Source organism: Ranitomeya imitator, chromosome 7 (genome assembly GCF_032444005.1).
Source record: "Ranitomeya imitator isolate aRanImi1 chromosome 7, aRanImi1.pri, whole genome shotgun sequence".
NCBI classification, from domain to species: Eukaryota; Metazoa; Chordata; class Amphibia; order Anura; family Dendrobatidae; genus Ranitomeya; species Ranitomeya imitator.
Window position 1 is genome coordinate 5,019,085 of NC_091288.1, and position 20,633 is coordinate 5,039,717.

Below are 20,633 nucleotides of genomic sequence, written 5' to 3' on the forward strand. Positions count from 1 at the left end.
TACACTGTGTATGCCGGGGGTACACTGCGTGCTGAGGTGTCTGGGGTACACTGTGTATGCCGGGGGTACACTGCGTGCTGAGGTGTCTGGGGTACACTGTGTATGCCGGGGGTACACTGCATGCCGGGGGTACACTGCGTGCTGAGGTGTCTGGGGTACACTGTGTATGCCGGGGGTACACTGTGTGCTGAGGTGTCTGGGGTACACTGTATGCCGGGGGTACACTGCGTGCTGAGGTGTCTGGGGTACACTGTATGCCGGGGGTACACTGTGTGCTGAGGTGTCTGGGGTACACTGTGTATGCCGGGGGTACACTGTGTGCTGAGGTGTCTGGGGTACACTGTATGCCGGGGGTACACTGTGTGCTGAGTTGTCTGGGGTACATTGTATGCCGGGGGTACACTGCGTGCTGAGGTGTCTGGGGTACACTGTGTATGCCGGGGGTACACTGCGTGCTGAGGTGTCTGGGGTACACTGTGTATGCCGGGGGTACACTGTGTGCTGAGGTGTCAGAGGGTACACTGTGTATGCCGGGGGTACACTGTGTGCTGAGGTGTCAGAGGGTACACTGTGTGCCGGGGGAACAGTGCGTGCCGGGACGTCGGGGGTGTGCTGGAGTGTCAGGAAGGGGGGGGGGGACACTGTGTTCTGGGATGTTGGAGGTGCACTGTGTGCTGGGGGGACACTGTGTTCCGGGATGTCGGGGGTACACTGTGTGTGCCGGGGTCATGGGGGTACACTGTGTGTCCTGGAGTGTCGGGGGGGGGGGGGAGGGGGACACTGTGTGCTGTGGGGGACACTATGTTCTGGGGTGTTGGAGGGGCACTGTGTGCTGTGGGGGACACTATGTTCTGGGGGTGTTGGATGGGCACTGTGGGGGGACACTATGTTCTGGGGTGTTGGAGGGGCACTGTGTGCTGTGGGGGACACTATGTTCTGGGGTGTTGGAGGGGCACTGTGTGCTGTGGGGGACACTATGTTCTGGGGTGTTGGAGGGGCACTGTGTGCTGTGGGGGACACTATGTTCTGGGGTGTTGGAGGGGCACTGTGTGCTGTGGGGGACACTATGTTCTGGGGTGTTGGAGGGGCACTGTGTGCTGTGGGGGGGACACTATGTTCTGGGGTGTTGGAGGGGCACTGTGTGCTGTGGGGGAGACACTATGTTCTGGGGTGTTGGAGGGGCACTGTGTGCTGTGGGGGGGACACTATGTTCTGGGGTGTTGGAGGGGCACTGTGTGCTGTGGGGGACACTATGTTCTGGGGTGTTGGAGGGGCACTGTGTGCTGTGGGGGACACTATGTTCTGGGGTGTTGGAGGGGCACTGTGTGCTGTGGGGGGTGTCATGATCCCAATGGCAGGGGATCACAAAAAGGACAAGCACAGATACAAACAAGCTCTAGGGCGATGGAACCTGAGCTGACCGCGACCCTGAACCTAACACACAAATAAAAGTAGCCGGGGAACGTGCCTACGATGATCCTAGACGTCTCGCTCCAGCCGAAGATCTAACTTCCCCTATCAGAAGAAACACAGACCTCTCTTGCCTCCAGAGAAATCCCCCACAGCAAATAGCAGCCCCCCACATATAATGACGGTGAAATGAGAGGAAAGCACATACGTAGTATGAAAACAGTTTCAGCAAAATGAGGCCCGCTAAAGCTAGATAACAGAGGATACAAAAGTGAACTGCGCGGTCAGCGAAAAACCCTTCAAAAAACCATCCTGAAATTACTTGAACTCATGTGCCAACTCATGGTACATGAAAAGCAATTTCAGCCCACTAGAGCAACCAGCAGCAGAGAATCACATATCTGCAGGCTGGACTAAAAACCAAATTAAGCAAAACACAAAACAGGAAAATCCAAACTTAGCTTGTCCAGAAGGTTCTAGGAGCAGGGAGCAGAGGTAACAAGACACACTGGATACATTGATAACCGGCGAGGAAATGCCAGCAAAGCCAGGTTAAATAGGAAACTCCCATATGCTGATGGAACAGGTGGAACCCAGAAACCCAGGAAAGACAAGTCACCCAGTACCATCAGTAACCACCAGAGGGAGCCCAAAAACAGAACTCACAACAGGGGGGACACTATGTTCTGGGGTGTTGGAGGGGCACTGTGTGCTGTGGGGGGGACACTATGTTCTGGGGTGTTGGAGGGGCACTGTGTGCTGTGGGGGGACACTATGTTCTGGGGTGTTGGAGGGGCACTGTGTGCTGTGGGGGGACACTATGTTCTGGGGTGTTGGAGGGGCACTGTGTGCTGTGGGGGGACACTATGTTCTGGGGTGTTGGAGGGGCACTGTGTGCTGTGGGGGACACTATGTTCTGGGGTGTTGGAGGGGTGCTGTGGGGGACACTATGTTCTGGGGTGTTGGAGGGGCACTGTGTGCTGTGGGGGGGACACTATGTTCTGGGGTGTTGGAGGGGCACTGTGTGCTGTGGGGGGACACTATGTTCTGGGGTGTTGGAGGGGCACTGTGTGCTGTGGGGGGACACTATGTTCTGGGGTGTTGGAGGGGCACTGTGTGCTGTGGGGGGACACTATGTTCTGGGGTGTTGGAGGGGCACTGTGTGCTGTGGGGGGGACACTATGTTCTGGGGTGTTGGAGGGGCACTGTGTGCTGTGGGGGGACACTATGTTCTGGGGTGTTGGAGGGGCACTGTGTGCTGTGGGGGGGACACTATGTTCTGGGGTGTTGGAGGGGCACTGTGTGCTGTGGGGGGACACTATGTTCTGGGGTGTTGGAGGGGCACTGTGTGCTGTGGGGGGACACTATGTTCTGGGGTGTTGGAGGGGCACTGTGTGCTGTGGGGGGGACACTATGTTCTGGGGTGTTGGAGGGGCACTGTGTGCTGTGGGGGGACACTATGTTCTGGGGTGTTGGAGGGGCACTGTGTGCTGTGGGGGGGACACTATGTTCTGGGGTGTTGGAGGGGCACTGTGTGCTGTGGGGGGGACACTATGTTCTGGGGTGTTGGAGGGGCACTGTGTGCTGTGGGGGGACACTATGTTCTGGGGTGTTGGAGGGGCACTGTGTGCTGTGTGGGGGACACTATGTTCTGGGGTGTTGGAGGGGCACTGTGTGCTGTGGGGGACACTATGTTCTGGGGTGTTGGAGGGGCACTGTGTGCTGTGGGGGAGACACTATGTTCTGGGGTGTTGGAGGGGCACTGTGTGCTGTGGGGGACACTATGTTTTGGGGTGTTGGAGGGGCACTGTGTGCTGTGGGGGGGACACTATGTTCTGGGGTGTTGGAGGGGCACTGTGTGCTGTGGGGGGACACTATGTTCTGGGGTGTTGGAGGGGCACTGTGTGCTGTGGGGGGGACACTATGTTCTGGGGTGTTGGAGGGGCACTGTGTGCTGTGTGGGGGACACTATGTTCTGGGGTGTTGGAGGGGCACTGTGTGCTGTGGGGGGACACTATGTTCTGGGGTGTTGGAGGGGCACTGTGTGCTGTGTGGGGGACACTATGTTCTGGGGTGTTGGAGGGGCACTGTGTGCTGTGGGGGACACTATGTTCTGGGGTGTTGGAGGGGCACTGTGTGCTGTGGGGGAGACACTATGTTCTGGGGTGTTGGAGGGGCACTGTGTGCTGTGGGGGACACTATGTTCTGGGGTGTTGGAGGGGCACTGTGTGCTGTGGGGGACACTATGTTCTGGGGTGTTGGAGGGGCACTGTGTGCTGTGGGGGACACTATGTTCTGGGGTGTTGGAGGGGCACTGTGTGCTGTGGGGGGGACACTATGTTCTGGGGTGTTGGAGGGGCACTGTGTGCTGTGGGGGGGACACTATGTTCTGGGGTGTTGGAGGGGCACTGTGTGCTGTGGGGGAGACACTATGTTCTGGGGTGTTGGAGGGGCACTGTGTGCTGTGGGGGACACTATGTTCTGGGGTGTTGGAGGGGCACTGTGTGCTGTGGGGGACACTATGTTCTGGGGTGTTGGAGGGGCACTGTGTGCTGTGGGGGGGACACTATGTTCTGGGGTGTTGGAGGGGCACTGTGTGCTGTGGGGGAGACACTATGTTCTGGGGTGTTGGAGGGGCACTGTGTGCTGTGGGGGAGACACTATGTTCTGGGGTGTTGGAGGGGCACTGTGTGCTGTGGGGGACACTATGTTCTGGGGTGTTGGAGGGGCACTGTGTGCTGTGGGGGACACTATGTTCTGGGGTGTTGGAGGGGCACTGTGTGCTGTGGGGGACACTATGTTCTGGGGTGTTGGAGGGGCACTGTGTGCTGTGGGGGGGACACTGTTCTGGGGTGTTGGAGGGGCACTGTGTGCTGTGGGGGGACACTATGTTCTGGGGTGTTGGAGGGGCACTGTGTGCTGTGGGGGGGACACTATGTTCTGGGGTGTTGGAGGGGCACTGTGTGCTGTGGGGGGGACACTATGTTCTGGGGTGTTGGAGGGGCACTGTGTGCTGTGGGGGACACTATGTTCTGGGGTGTTGGAGGGGCACTGTGTGCTGTGGGGGACACTATGTTCTGGGGTGTTGGAGGGGCACTGTGTGCTGTGGGGGGGACACTATGTTCTGGGGTGTTGGAGGGGCACTGTGTGCTGTGGGGGAGACACTATGTTCTGGGGTGTTGGAGGGGCACTGTGTGCTGTGGGGGGACACTATGTTCTGGGGTGTTGGAGGGGCACTGTGTGCTGTGGGGGGGACACTATGTTCTGGGGTGTTGGAGGGGCACTGTGTGCTGTGGGGGGACACTATGTTCTGGGGTGTTGGAGGGGCACTGTGTGCTGTGGGGGGACACTATGTTCTGGGGTGTTGGAGGGGCACTGTGTGCTGTGGGGGGGACACTATGTTCTGGGGTGTTGGAGGGGCACTGTGTGCTGTGGGGGGACACTATGTTCTGGGGTGTTGGAGGGGCACTGTGTGCTGTGGGGGGACACTATGTTCTGGGGTGTTGGAGGGGCACTGTGTGCTGTGGGGGGACACTATGTTCTGGGGTGTTGGAGGGGCACTGTGTGCTGTGGGGGGGACACTATGTTCTGGGGTGTTGGAGGGGCACTGTGTGCTGTGGGGGGACACTATGTTCTGGGGTGTTGGAGGGGCACTGTGTGCTGTGGGGGACACTATGTTCTGGGGTGTTGGAGGGGCACTGTGTGCTGTGGGGGACACTATGTTCTGGGGTGTTGGAGGGGCACTGTGTGCTGTGGGGGGGACACTATGTTCTGGGGTGTTGGAGGGGCACTGTGTGCTGTGGGGGGACACTATGTTCTGGGGTGTTGGAGGGGCACTGTGTGCTGTGGGGGGACACTATGTTCTGGGGTGTTGGAGGGGCACTGTGTGCTGTGGGGGGACACTATGTTCTGGGGTGTTGGAGGGGCACTGTGTGCTGTGGGGGGACACTATGTTCTGGGGTGTTGGAGGGGCACTGTGTGCTGTGGGGGACACTATGTTCTGGGGTGTTGGAGGGGCACTGTGTGCTGTGGGGGGACACTATGTTCTGGGGTGTTGGAGGGGCACTGTGTGCTGTGGGGGACACTATGTTCTGGGGTGTTGGAGGGGCACTGTGTGCTGTGGGGGGACACTATGTTCTGGGGTGTTGGAGGGGCACTGTGTGCTGTGGGGGGACACTATGTTCTGGGGTGTTGGAGGGGCACTGTGTGCTGTGGGGGGACACTATGTTCTGGGGTGTTGGAGGGGCACTGTGTGCTGTGGGGGGACACTATGTTCTGGGGTGTTGGAGGGGCACTGTGTCACTTGTGTGGTCTGTACATCTTATAGTAAAACTCTCCTTGTTGCCCACAGCAACCAATCAGAGCTCAGCTTTCATTTTACCTCAGCAGTGTAGGAAATGGCTGGGGTCATCACCTTCCTGTCATCTGTGTGATTCTCTGTGGAGGGCGTCATGATGTGTATTGTGACCATGGGGGCAGGGGTTGCGGCTATGAGGAGATAGATATAGATATAGATATATATATATATATACACACACATACACACTGTAAGATTGCACTTACTGAGTGTATTGGGGGACACTCGCTTGGCACGGGATACAAGCACTTAGGCACGGTTTTTCCACGGTGCTCCCTAAGCAGAAATAACTAAGGTGTAAATACCGACATATAAAAGCAGGTGTTGAACTAATTACCTGGTGGTGTGTGCAGGGTGACTGCCCCGGCGTCCCTCTGCTTAGGGAGCACTATTATCTATAGGCTATCGCTTGCCTGGATGACTCATCTACCCCTTTAAGCAGTGGTGCTTTCTACCGCCCTTTACTATGGGGCAGTCTTTACAGGCCCTAATTGGCCTTGTAGAAGGTTATTTATTACGTAGGTGTTAGTGCATAGCTGGGTTTTGTATCTGCCTATGGCATTTGTGTCCCTCTTTTTGTGGATTTTCTGCACCATTTCTTGACTTGTAGTTATGTATTTTTACATGTTTTATATATGACTTTAATAAACTGTTACTTTTATCTAGTACCATAGTGTGGACATTTTGTCTTTTGGTCACACTGGTAGTGAGGGATATATTGCTGGTACTTCACCCCGTTTGGGAGGGATGAGTGTTATATTTCTGTGAGCAATCATTTGTGAACATTTAAACAATTATATAGTATAGATATATATATATAATTGGGGTGTCATACTCACGTTCTCCTTATAATCGATATTAATCAACCCAAAATGTCATTGACAATCCAAGTACAAAAATCTTAATTATTTTATTACTAAATCAGAGTAAACAATCACGTAAAACAAGTAAATCACAGATAATCACCCGGGTCACCACATAGACATATGAGGAGATCCAACCATCTCCCTATGTACCAAAGCTCAACACGGTGTACACTTCACACACGGGTCACACAGACACGTCACACACGGGTCACACAGACACGTCACACGCACGTCACACACGGGTCACACAGACACGTCACACACGGGTCACACAGACACGTCACACACGGGTCACACAGACACGTCACACACAGGTCACACAGACACGTCACACGCACGTCACACACGGGTCACACAGACACGTCACACGCACGTCACACACGGGTCACACAGACACGTCACACACGGGTCACACACGGGTCACACAGACACGTCACACACGGGTCACACAGACACGTCACACACGGGTCACACACACGTCACACACGGGTCACACAGACACGTCACACACGGGTCACACAGACACGTCACACACGGGTCACACAGACACGTCACACACGGGTCACACAGACACGTCACACACGGGTCACACAGACACGTCACACACGGGTCACACAGACACGTCACACGCACGTCACACACGGGTCACACAGACACGTCACACACGTCACACACGGGTCACACAGACACGTCACACACGGGTCACACAGACACGTCACACACGGGTCACACAGACACGTCACACACGGGTCACACAGACACGTCACACACGGGTCACACAGACACGTCACACGCACGTCACACAAGGGTCACACAGACACGTCACACACGGGTCACACACATTGTAAAGCTATTGCCTGCACACCTGCATGGTTCCCCTACCCTCTCCATGCGCACTCGCCACCCTGCCATGTGGTGTGGTCCCTGGCGGGTTCCCTGCTTCCTAGTTCTCAGTGGCCCATGCACTGCCATGTTCTTAAAGGGCCAGTTTGCAAACCTGTAAGATGGCTCCCAGCTAATAGCTAGGAGGCATTCTGTTTAAAAGTCACCCTCCCCAATAGGGAGGTGCCGAAGCAACAGGTATTAGGTAGTGTGGTAGCCTACTAATGAAGTGTGAGGTCCCCTGGTCCTTGTACGACCAACCCTGAACCCGAAGTCACTGGTCCTTGTGAGGCCAAGCCTGTGGGGTTAAAGAGGGTTGTAGACCAGCTCTCTATATAATGGGGGGTTGTAGACGAGCTCTCTATATAATGGGGGGTTGTAGACGAGCTCTCTATATAATGGGGGGTTGTAGACGAGCTCTCTATATAATGGGGGTTGTAGACGAGCTCTCTATATAATGGGGGTTGTAGACGAGCTCTCTATATAATGGGGGTTGTAGACGAGCTCTCTATATAATGGGGGTTGTAGACCAGCTCTGTATATAATGGGGGTTGTAGACGAGCTCTGTATATAATGGGGGTTGTAGACGAGCTCTCTATATAATGGGGGTTGTAGACGAGCTCTCTATATAATGGGGGTTGTAGACGAGCTCTGTATATAATGGGGGTTGTAGACGAGCTCTGTATATAATGGGGGTTGTAGACGAGCTCTGTATATAATGGGGGTTGTAGACGAGCTCTGTATATAATGGGGGTTGTAGACGAGCTCTCTATATAATGGGGGGTTGTAGACGAGCTCTCTATATAATGGGGGTTGTAGACGAGCTCTCTATATAATGGGGGTTGTAGACCAGCTCTCTATATAATGGGGGTTGTAGACCAGCTCTCTATATAATGGGGGTTGTAGACGAGCTCTCTATATAATGGGGGTTGTAGACGAGCTCTGTATATAATGGGGGTTGTAGACGAGCTCTCTATATAATGGGGGTTGTAGACGAGCTCTCTATATAATGGGGGTTGTAGACGAGCTCTGTATATAATGGGGGTTGTAGACGAGCTCTGTATATAATGGGGGTTGTAGACGAGCTCTGTATATAATGGGGGTTGTAGACCAGCTCTCTATATAATGGGGGTTGTAGACTAGCTCTCTATATAATGGGGGTTGTAGACGAGCTCTGTATATAATGGGGGTTGTAGACGAGCTCTGTATATAATGGGGGTTGTAGACGAGCTCTGTATATAATGGGGGTTGTAGACGAGCTCTGTATATAATGGGGGTTGTAGACGAGCTCTGTATATAATGGGGGTTGTAGACGAGCTCTGTATATAATGGGGGTTGTAGACCAGCTCTGTATATAATGGGGGTTGTAGACGAGCTCTGTATATAATGGGGGTTGTAGACCAGCTCTCTATATAATGGGGGGTTGTAGACCAGCTCTCTATATAATGGGGGGTTGTAGACGAGCTCTGTATATAATGGGGGTTGTAGACGAGCTCTGTATATAATGGGGGTTGTAGACGAGCTCTGTATATAATGGGGGTTGTAGACGAGCTCTGTATATAATGGGGGTTGTAGACGAGCTCTGTATATAATGGGGGTTGTAGACGAGCTCTCTATATAATGGGGGTTGTAGACGAGCTCTCTATATAATGGGGGTTGTAGACGAGCTCTCTATATAATGGGGGTTGTAGACGAGCTCTCTATATAATGGGGGTTGTAGACGAGCTCTCTATATAATGGGGGTTGTAGACCAGCTCTCTATATAATGGGGGTTGTAGACCAGCTCTCTATATAATGGGGGGTTGTAGACGAGCTCTGTATATAATGGGGGTTGTAGACCAGCTCTCTATATAATGGGGGGTTGTAGACCAGCTCTCTATATAATGGGGGTTGTAGACGAGCTCTGTATATAATGGGGGTTGTAGACGAGCTCTGTATATAATGGGGGTTGTAGACGAGCTCTGTATATAATGGGGGTTGTAGACGAGCTCTCTATATAATGGGGGTTGTAGACGAGCTCTGTATATAATGGGGGTTGTAGACGAGCTCTGTATATAATGGGGGTTGTAGACGAGCTCTGTATATAATGGGGGTTGTAGACGAGCTCTGTATATAATGGGGGTTGTAGACGAGCTCTGTATATAATGGGGGTTGTAGACGAGCTCTGTATATAATGGGGGTTGTAGACGAGCTCTGTATATAATGGGGGTTGTAGACGAGCTCTGTATATAATGGGGGTTGTAGACGAGCTCTCTATATAATGGGGGGTTGTAGACGAGCTCTCTATATAATGGGGGTTGTAGACGAGCTCTGTATATAATGGGGGTTGTAGACGAGCTCTCTATATAATGGGGGGTTGTAGACGAGCTCTGTATATAATGGGGGTTGTAGACCAGCTCTGTATATAATGGGGGGTTGTAGACCAGCTCTCTATATAATGGGGGTTGTAGACCAGCTCTCTATATAATGGGGGTTGTAGACCAGCTCTGTATATAATGGGGGTTGTAGACCAGCTCTCTATATAATGGGGGTTGTAGACGAGCTCTCTATATAATGGGGGTTGTAGACCAGCTCTCTATATAATGGGGGTTGTAGACCAGCTCTCTATATAATGGGGGTTGTAGACCAGCTCTCTATATAATGGGGGTTGTAGACCAGCTCTCTATATAATGGGGGTTGTAGACGAGCTCTCTATATAATGGGAGTTGTAGACGAGCTCTCTATATAATGGGGGTTGTAGACGAGCTCTCTATATAATGGGGGTTGTAGACGAGCTCTCTATATAATGGGGGTTGTAGACCAGCTCTCTATATAATGGGGGTTGTAGACGAGCTCTCTATATAATGGGGGTTGTAGACCAGCTCTCTATATAATGGGGGTTGTAGACGAGCTCTCTATATAATGGGGGTTGTAGACGAGCTCTCTATATAATGGGGGTTGTAGACCAGCTCTCTATATAATGGGGGTTGTAGACGAGCTCTCTATATAATGGGGGTTGTAGACCAGCTCTCTATATAATGGGGGTTGTAGACGAGCTCTCTATATAATGGGGGTTGTAGACGAGCTCTCTATATAATGGGGGTTGTAGACCAGCTCTCTATATAATGGGGGTTGTAGACGAGCTCTCTATATAATGGGGGTTGTAGACCAGCTCTGTATATAATGGGGGTTGTAGACGAGCTCTCTATATAATGGGGGTTGTAGACCAGCTCTCTATATAATGGGAGTTGTAGACCAGCTCTCTATATAATGGGGGTTGTAGACCAGCTCTGTATATAATGGGGGTTGTAGACGAGCTCTCTATATAATGGGGGTTGTAGACGAGCTCTCTATATAATGGGGGTTGTAGACGAGCTCTGTATATAATGGGGGGTTGTAGACGAGCTCTGTATATAATGGGGGTTGTAGACGAGCTCTGTATATAATGGGGGTTGTAGACGAGCTCTGTATATAATGGGGGTTGTAGACGAGCTCTCTATATAATGGGGGTTGTAGACGAGCTCTGTATATAATGGGGGGTTGTAGACGAGCTCTCTATATAATGGGGGTTGTAGACGAGCTCTGTATATAATGGGGGGTTGTAGACGAGCTCTCTATATAATGGGGGTTGTAGACGAGCTCTGTATATAATGGGGGTTGTAGACGAGCTCTCTATATAATGGGGGGTTGTAGACGAGCTCTCTATATAATGGGGGTTGTAGACGAGCTCTGTATATAATGGGGGGTTGTAGACGAGCTCTCTATATAATGGGGGTTGTAGACGAGCTCTCTATATAATGGGGGTTGTAGACGAGCTCTGTATATAATGGGGGTTGTAGACGAGCTCTGTATATAATGGGGGTTGTAGACGAGCTCTGTATATAATGGGGGTTGTAGACGAGCTCTCTATATAATGGGGGTTGTAGACGAGCTCTGTATATAATGGGGGTTGTAGACGAGCTCTCTATATAATGGGGGGTTGTAGACGAGCTCTGTATATAATGGGGGGTTGTAGACGAGCTCTGTATATAATGGGGGTTGTAGACGAGCTCTGTATATAATGGGGGTTGTAGACGAGCTCTGCATATAATGGGGGTTGTAGACGAGCTCTGTATATAATGGGGGTTGTAGACGAGCTCTGTATATAATGGGGGTTGTAGACGAGCTCTGTATATAATGGGGGTTGTAGACGAGCTCTGTATATAATGGGGGTTGTAGACGAGCTCTCTATATAATGGGGGTTGTAGACGAGCTCTCTATATAATGGGGGTTGTAGACGAGCTCTGTATATAATGGGGGTTGTAGACGAGCTCTCTATATAATGGGGGTTGTAGACGAGCTCTGTATATAATGGGGGTTGTAGACGAGCTCTCTATATAATGGGGGTTGTAGACGAGCTCTGTATATAATGGGGGTTGTAGACGAGCTCTGTATATAATGGGGGTTGTAGACGAGCTCTCTATATAATAGGGGGTTGTAGACCAGCTCTGTATATAATGGGGGTTGTAGACGAGTTCTGTATATAATGGGGGGTTGTAGACGAGCTCTGTATATAATGGGGGTTGTAGACGAGCTCTCTATATAATAGGGGGTTGTAGACCAGCTCTGTATATAATGGGGGGTTGTAGACCAGCTCTGTATATAATGGGGGTTGTAGACGAGTTCTGTATATAATGGGGGGTTGTAGACGAGCTCTGTATATAATGGGGGGTTGTAGACCAGCTCTGTATATAATGGGGGTTGTAGACCAGCTCTTAGTATAATGTGGGTTGTAGACGAGCTCTCTATATAATGGGGGTTGTAGACGAGTTCTGTATATAATGGGGGGTTGTAGACGAGCTCTGTATATAATGGGGGGTTGTAGACGAGCTCTCTATATAATGGGGGTTGTAGACGAGCTCTCTATATAATAGGGGGTTGTAGACGAGTTCTGTATATAATGGGGGGTTGTAGACGAGCTCTGTATATAATGGGGGGTTGTAGACGAGCTCTCTATATAATGGGGGTTGTAGACCAGCTCTTAGTATAATGTGGGGGTTGTTTCATGGAGGGTCTCATTACTTATGTTCGGTGCCACCTACATTACTCTCTCTTAGATATGGGGAGTATCTGGCTGCATTGAGGGGAACAGTGAAAGGTCAATGTGGAGTCGGGGGTCTCATGTGGGAGTCTGCAGCTGATAGGAAAAGATTATTTACTATGAAAGAAGAGAAATCCATGAGAGCAGACATTGTCTCACCATTTCAGGGCACCAGGACTAATATATGATACATCAGATGGGCTGTATGTACACTGCACATGGGGCGGTCCGCAGGGTCTACATTCTTCATAAGTGACACATGGTGGACACTCAGTGTAATGACAGGAGACCCCACTACACACAACACAAACCATGCCCCCTTGTATAATAATGTATCCAGCACAGAGTGCCCCGGTATAATGATGTATCCAGCACAGAGCACCCCCGGTATAATAATGTATCCAGCACAAAGCGCCCCGGTATAATAATGTATCCAGCACAGAGCGCCCCGGTATAATAATGTATCCAGCACAGAGCGCCCCGGTATAATAATGTATCCAGCACAGAGCGCCCCCTTGTATAATAATGTATCCTGCACAGAGCGCCCCGGTATAATAATGTATCCAGCACAGAGCGCCCCCTGGTATAATAATGTATCCAGCACAGAGCGCCCCGGTATAATAATGTATCCAGCACAGAGCGCCCCCTTGTATAATAATGTATCCTGCACAGAGCGCCCCGGTATAATAATGTATCCAGCACAAAGCGCCCCGGTATAATAATGTATCCAGCACAAAGCGCCCCGGTATAATAATGTATCCAGCACAGAGAGCCCCGGTATAATAATGTATCCAGCACAAAGCGCCCCGGTATAATAATGTATCCTGCACAGAGAGCCCCGGTATAATAATGTATCCAGCACAAAGCGCCCCGGTATAATAATGTATCCAGCACAGAGCGCCCCGGTATAATAATGTATCCAGCACAGAGAGCCCCCTTGTATAGTAATGTATCCTGCACAGAGAGCCCCCTTGTATAATAATGTATCCAGCACAAAGCGCCCCGGTATAATAATGTATCCTGCACAGAGAGCCCCGGTATAATAATGTATCCTGCACAGAGAGCCCCGGTATAATAATGTATCCTGCACAGAGAGCCCCGGTATAATAATGTATCCAGCACAAAGCGCCCCGGTATAATAATGTATCCAGCACAGAGCGCCCCGGTATAATAATGTATCCTGCACAGAGCGCCCCCTTGTATAATAATGTATCCAGCACAAAGCGCCCCGGTATAATAATGTATCCTGCACAGAGAGCCCCGGTATAATAATGTATCCAGCACAGAGCGCCCCGGTATAATAATGTATCCAGCACAGAGAGCCCCGGTATAATAATGTATCCTGCACAGAGAGCCCCCGTATAATGATGTATCCAGCACAGAGAGCCCCCGTATAATGATGTATCCAGCACAGAGCACCCCGGTATAATAATGTATCCTGCACAGAGAGCCCCCGTATAATGATGTATCCAGCACAGAGAGCCCCCGTATAATAATGTATCCAGCACAGAGAGCCCCGGTATAATAATGTATCCAGCACAGAGAGCCCCGGTATAATAATGTATCCAGCACAGAGAGCCCCGGTATAATAATGTATCCTGCACAGAGCACCCCGGTATAATAATGTATCCTGCACAGAGAGCCCCCGGTATAATAATGTATCCAGCACAGAGAGCCCCGGTATAATAATGTATCCAGCACAGAGAGCCCCGGTATAATAATGTATCCAGCACAGAGAGCCCCGGTATAATAATGTATCCAGCACAGAGAGCCCCGGTATAATAATGTATCCAGCACAGAGAGCCCCGGTATAATAATGTATCCAGCACAGAGAGCCCCCGTATAATAATGTATCCAGCACAGAGCGCCCCGGTATAATAATGTATCCTGCACAGAGAGCCCCGGTATAATAATGTATCCTGCACAGAGAGCCCCCGTATAATGATGTATCCAGCACAGAGCACCCCGGTATAATAATGTATCCTGCACAGAGAGCCCCGGTATAATAATGTATCCTGCACAGAGAGCCCCGGTATAATAATGTATCCAGCACAGAGCACCCCCGGTATAATAATGTATCCAGCACAGAGAGCCCCCGTATAATAATGTATCCTGCACAGAGAGCCCCGGTATAATAATGTATCCAGCACAGAGCACCCCCGGTATAATAATGTATCCTGCACAGAGAGCCCCGGTATAATAATGTATCCAGCACAGAGCACCCCCGGTATAATAATGTATCCTGCACAGAGCACCCCGGTATAATAATGTATCCAGCACAGAGCACCCCGGTATAATAATGTATCCAGCACAGAGAGCCCCGGTATAATAATGTATCCTGCACAGAGAGCCCCCGTATAATGATGTATCCAGCACAGAGCGCCCCGGTATAATAATGTATCCAGCACAGAGAGCCCCGGTATAATAATGTATCCTGCACAGAGCGCCCCGGTATAATAATGTATCCTGCACAGAGAGCCCCCGGTATAATAATGTATCCTGCACAGAGAGCCCCGGTATAATAATGTATCCTGCACAGAGCGCCCCCCGGTATAATAATGTATCCTGCACAGAGCGCCCCGGTATAATAATGTATCCTGCACAGAGCGCCCCCCCGTATAATAATGTATCCTGCACAGAGCGCCCCGGTATAATAATGTATCCAGCACAGAGCGCCCCGGTATAATAATGTATCCAGCACAGAGCGCCCCGGTATAATAATGTATCCAGCACAGAGCACCCCCGGTATAATAATGTATCCAGCACAGAGCACCCCCGGTATAATAATGTATCCTGCACAGAGAGCCCCCGGTATAATAATGTATCCTGCACAGAGAGCCCCCGGTATAATAATGTATCCTGCACAGAGCACCCCCGGTATAATAATGTATCCTGCACAGAGCGCCCCGGTATAATAATGTATCCAGCACAAAGCGCCCCGGTATAATAATGTATCCTGCACAGAGCGCCCCGGTATAATAATGTATCCTGCACAGAGCGCCCCGGTATAATAATGTATCCTGCACAGAGAGCCCCGGTATAATAATGTATCCTGCACAGAGCGCCCCGGTATAATAATGTATCCTGCACAGAGCGCCCCGGTATAATAATGTATCCTGCACAGAGCGCCCCGGTATAATAATGTATCCTGCACAGAGAGCCCCGGTATAATAATGTATCCAGCACAGAGCACCCCCGGTATAATAATGTATCCTGCACAGAGCGCCCTGGTATAATAATGTATCCTGCACAGAGAGCCCCGGTATAATAATGTATCCAGCACAGAGCGCCCTGGTATAATAATGTATCCTGCACAGAGAGCCCCGGTATAATAATGTATCCTGCACAGAGAGCCCCGGTATAATAATGTATCCTGCACAGAGCGCCCCCCGGTATAATAATGTATCCTGCACAGAGAGCCCCCGGTATAATAATGTATCCAGCACAGAGCGCCCCCGGTATAATAATGTATCCAGCACAAAGCGCCCCCGGTATAGTAATGTATCCAGCACAGAGTATACCCCCAATATAATAATGTATCCGGCACAGAGAGCCCCCGGTAGAATGATGTATCTTTCACAGAGGGCCCCCGGTATAATAGTGTATCCAGCACAGAGCGCCCCCAATATAATAATGTATCCGGCACAGAGTGCCCCCGGTAGAATGATGTATCTTTCACAGAGGGCCACAGGTATAATGATACATACCCTTCACCTCAGTCCTGTGTTTTGCTTCTGATGTTCACACCTGTGATGATGCTTTACTCTCGGCTCTTTGTTCCTGACTTTTCATTATAATCTTTATTTTTATATAGCGCTAACATATTCCGCAGCGCTTTACAGTTTGCACACATCACTGTCCCCAATGGGGCTCACAATCTAAATTCCCTGTCAGTATGTCTTTGGAATGTGGGAGGAAACCAGAGTGCCCGGAGGAAACCCACGCAACACGGAGAGAACATACAAACTCCCTGCAGCTGTTGTCCTGGGTGGGATTGGAACCCAGGACCCCATCACTGCAAGGCTGCTGTGCAAACCACCGAGCCGCCCAATATTTCATTGCATTGATTCTCTTCTCTCCACAGCGTACCAGCTCATCACTGTGATCATAGCTGCAGCCGGTGGAGGACTTCTTCTCGTTCTGACCATTACGCTGGTAGTGACTTGTTGCAGGTCTGTGCTACATCCTGAACTACAGTAAATCTGCAGAGCATTGTATGTGCAGATTATTGCACCCTTGTGTATCCCGTGTAGTCAATTCCCAGCTGTGTACACCATATATGCTAGAGACTCGACACACTCAGATACGGGCGGCCCCTCCACACACTGCATTGTATTTACATCATAATCTTTCCACTTTCATGGTGAACACGGGGCCATCAGAAATGGGTGAATGTATCATTCAGTGCCAATCAGCCGAATGTAGGCAATGGTCACAACTGACCGTAAAGGAGGAAAGCCCACACAGATAACCATCAGAGACCCTCACAGACCCGTGCTCTGACGTCAGACTCCGGGAATGATAATTCTAATGCTGCATAAAAAACACCAAGCCACGGACTCCAGAATCCCCCAGTAATAAATGCAAGCGCCGGCCACTCGTATTGCCATTATCTAGTTGTACAGTCGGTACAGAATGTATTCAGACCCCTTTACATTTTTCACTCTTTGTTTCATTGCAGCCATTTGGTAAATTCAAAAAAGTTCATTTTTTCTCATTAATGTACACTTTGCACCCCATTTGACTGAAACAAAAAAGAAATGTAGAAATTTTTGCCAGTAGGAGGAAGACAAAACTAGCATTTTTCTCAGCATGAAAGGGACGTTCATTTAAGTCTAAACACGATTTGGCTATGTGCCTCGGTTAAGCAGTAATCTACTACTTGGATTCTGCTGGTCCCTGAGCATAGAAAATTCACTGGAGTACTGCAGTTTCTGCCGGTGCCCATTCAAAAGGGCAAGTTTCGTGCTTTGTGCTCTTCAGTGCCGTTATATTTTGATCCTAAATGAATCCTGTACTAGGACAAAGGAAACGCATGTTTCAGAGCTTTTTACTTTCAGTTTCCCCAGCTGCAAGGAGGATAAAGGGGGTGAGGGAATCGCACACATTCGTGAGGGGGGAGGGTATAGGATTACACAGGCAGAGTGAGAAGGAGAGCCTTCTAGGCAGTGAGAAGGAGGAGCTATTGGGGGGACCACAGCTGCAGTGTGTGTCGTTACACAGACCTAATGCATGTAGCAGAGCTCAGTGTGCGTGATAATATAGAAACATGGACTCCTGCTCCTCTCCATTTACACCTTTGGCCTGGGACAGCTCATAGAATCTCACGGTTTTCAGTCTCACCTCTATGCTGATGACACACAGATCTACATCTCTGGACCAGATATCACCTCCCTACTAACCAGAATCCCTCAATGTCTGTCCACTATTTCATCCTTCTTCTCCGCTAGATTTCTGAAACTTAACATGGACGAAACAGAATTCATCATCTTTCCGCCATCTCACATGACCCCCCCAACGAATCTATCCATTACAGTAAATGGCTGCCCACTCTCCCCAGTCCCACAAGCTCGCTGCCTCGGGGTAATCTGTGACGCTGATCTCTCCTTCAAACCCCATATCCAAGCCCTTTCCACTTCCTGCCGACTTCAACTCAAAAATATTTTATTCCTAAACCAAGAATCTGCAAAAACCCCAGTCCATGCCCTCATCATCTCCCGCCGTGACTACTGTAACCTCCTGCTCTGTGGCCTCCCCTCTTCTAACACTCTCGACCCCTCCAATTCTAAACTCTGCTGCCGGACTAATCCACCTGTCCCCCCGCTATTCCACGGCCTCTCCCCTCTGTCAATCCCTTCACTGGCTCCCCATCACCCAGAGACTCCAGTACAAAACCCTAACCATGACATACAAAGCCATCCACAACCTGTCCCCTCCGTACATCGGTGACCTCGTCTCCCGGTACTTACCTACCCGCAACCTCCAATCCTCACAAGATCTCCTTCTCTACTCCCCTCTTATCTCCTCTTCCCACAATCGCATACAAGATTTCTCTCGTGCATCCCCCCTACTCTGGAACCCTCTACCCCAAAATATCATACACTCGCCTACCATCGAAACCTTCAAAAAGAACCTGAAGACCCACCTCTTCCGACAAGCCTACAACCTGCAGTAACCACCGATCGACCAAACCGCTGCATGACCAGCTCTACCCTCACCTACTGTATCCTCACCCATCCCTTGTAGATTGTGAGCCCTCGCGGGCAGGGTCTTCTCTCCTCCTGTATCCTCACCCATCCCTTGTAGATTGTGAACCCTCGCGGGCAGGGTCCTCTCTCCTCCTGTATCTTCACCCATCCCTTGTAGATTGTGAGCCCTCGCGGGCAGGGTCCTCTCTCCTACTGTATCCTCACCCATCCCTTGTAGATTGTGAGCCCTCGCGGGCAGGGTCCTCTCCTACTGTATCCTCACCCATCCCCTGTAGATTGTGAGCCCTCGCGGGCAGGGTCCTCTCTCCTACTGTATCCTCACCCATCCCTTGTAGACTGTGAGCCCTCGCGGGCAGGGTCCTCTCTCCTACTGTATCCTCACCCATCCCTTGTAGACTGTGAGCCCTCGCGGGCAGGGTCCTCTCCTCCTGTACCAGTTATGACCGATTATTGTACTTGTTTTTATTATGTATACCCCTGCTCACATGTAAAGCGCCATGGAATAAATGGCACTATAATAATAAGCAAATACATCATATTTCCTGATAGTACCCCATACACTCACACCACACAATCGCATGGTGCTGGTGGTCTCACTCGGTGGATGGGTGGGTTGATATATCTAGTAGTAGTTGCAGTAATTCTGATTTTCCCTCTACATTTCCAGGAAGAGCAAATCTGACATCAGTAAACTCATTTTCAAGAGCGGAGATTTCCAGATGTCTCCTTACGCTGAATATCCCAAAACGCCGCGCTCGTCAGAATGGGGGCGAGAGACGATCGAGATGCAGGAGAACGGCAGCACCAAGAACCTGCTGCAGATGACGGACATCTACTATTCTGTGAGTACATGGGGTGGGGAACCACGGGGTGGTCGTGCCAGTGAGCGACGTCCCTTTCCTGTACCGTGTCCTTACATTCAGCCCCATGCATCATGTAGGATCTGTGACAGGGGCCATACTGCACCTCCATGTGCCTACGACACAAAACACAGTCTGTATACTGGGGCATACAATGATAAATATTACTCCACAGAACGCCCTCTGTCTTCTCCCAAATACTGCCCCATCCTCTGTTATATCACGGAAGCCCAACTAAAAGTGATGTAACCTCAAGGGCATAAACGTGACAACAATCCCCCAATGGAAGAAGCCTGTTAGGCCAAATGGCGCTGTCGGGGTTGTAGCGGTGCTACTTCTCTCTTTTTTTCTTTTAATCAGATACATTTTTATTAACTATAACAAAATAAAACAGATATTACATGTCGCATATACTTACTCCGTTTACATTTTTATGGTAAATTACCGCTCCCCCACCCATTTCCCCCCATGGAGACCATGCCAGAAGCGAACAGTATTTCCTCCATTGTTAACAATGTCAAACATTTGTCCAATTCACCGTAAGTCTAACACTGTAGTGTCATACACTGGTACCAGAGTACTAACTGCTGTCCAATCACGGCTGCCGTAGTTTGTGGAATACTTCCAGCATGTTTCTCTTGGTGTAGATGCTTTTTTCCTGTAGAATTGTAATCTCCCGTCTGGACGGAGACTCCTCTCTGATCCATTGTTTTGCAATCCATTTCCTTGCAATAAATAATAATCTTGCAATTACTATTTTGGTCGTGTTGTCAGTTATTATTTCCTCCACATATCCTAATATACATACCAGCGGGTCCCTATGGACGACCCCCCATACACCACTGCAATGCCGTTCAGCACTACAGTCCAGAGCACATGTCACACACCTGCCCGAGACGGTGAGCCCCGTGTGGTACGTCTAGCCTGGGCAATCCATAGCATGTCAGTAGCGTTATATGCAGTGACTGCCGTCCATTACTTTGCTCCATG

General features: G+C 50.4%; 1 protein-coding gene across 2 annotated transcripts in view; it reads left to right on the forward strand.

The window, feature by feature from the left end:
- Positions 1 to 20,633, forward strand: part of HEG1 (heart development protein with EGF like domains 1) — a 107,731-nt gene that overhangs the window by 74,888 nt on the left and 12,210 nt on the right. For both annotated transcript variants that reach the window (XM_069732589.1, XM_069732590.1), the window contains exons 11-12: positions 16,659 to 16,746; positions 19,451 to 19,625. In XM_069732589.1, coding sequence (XP_069588690.1) covers positions 16,659 to 16,746; positions 19,451 to 19,625 — 263 coding nt within the window. The remainder of the gene's footprint in view (positions 1 to 16,658; positions 16,747 to 19,450; positions 19,626 to 20,633) is intronic.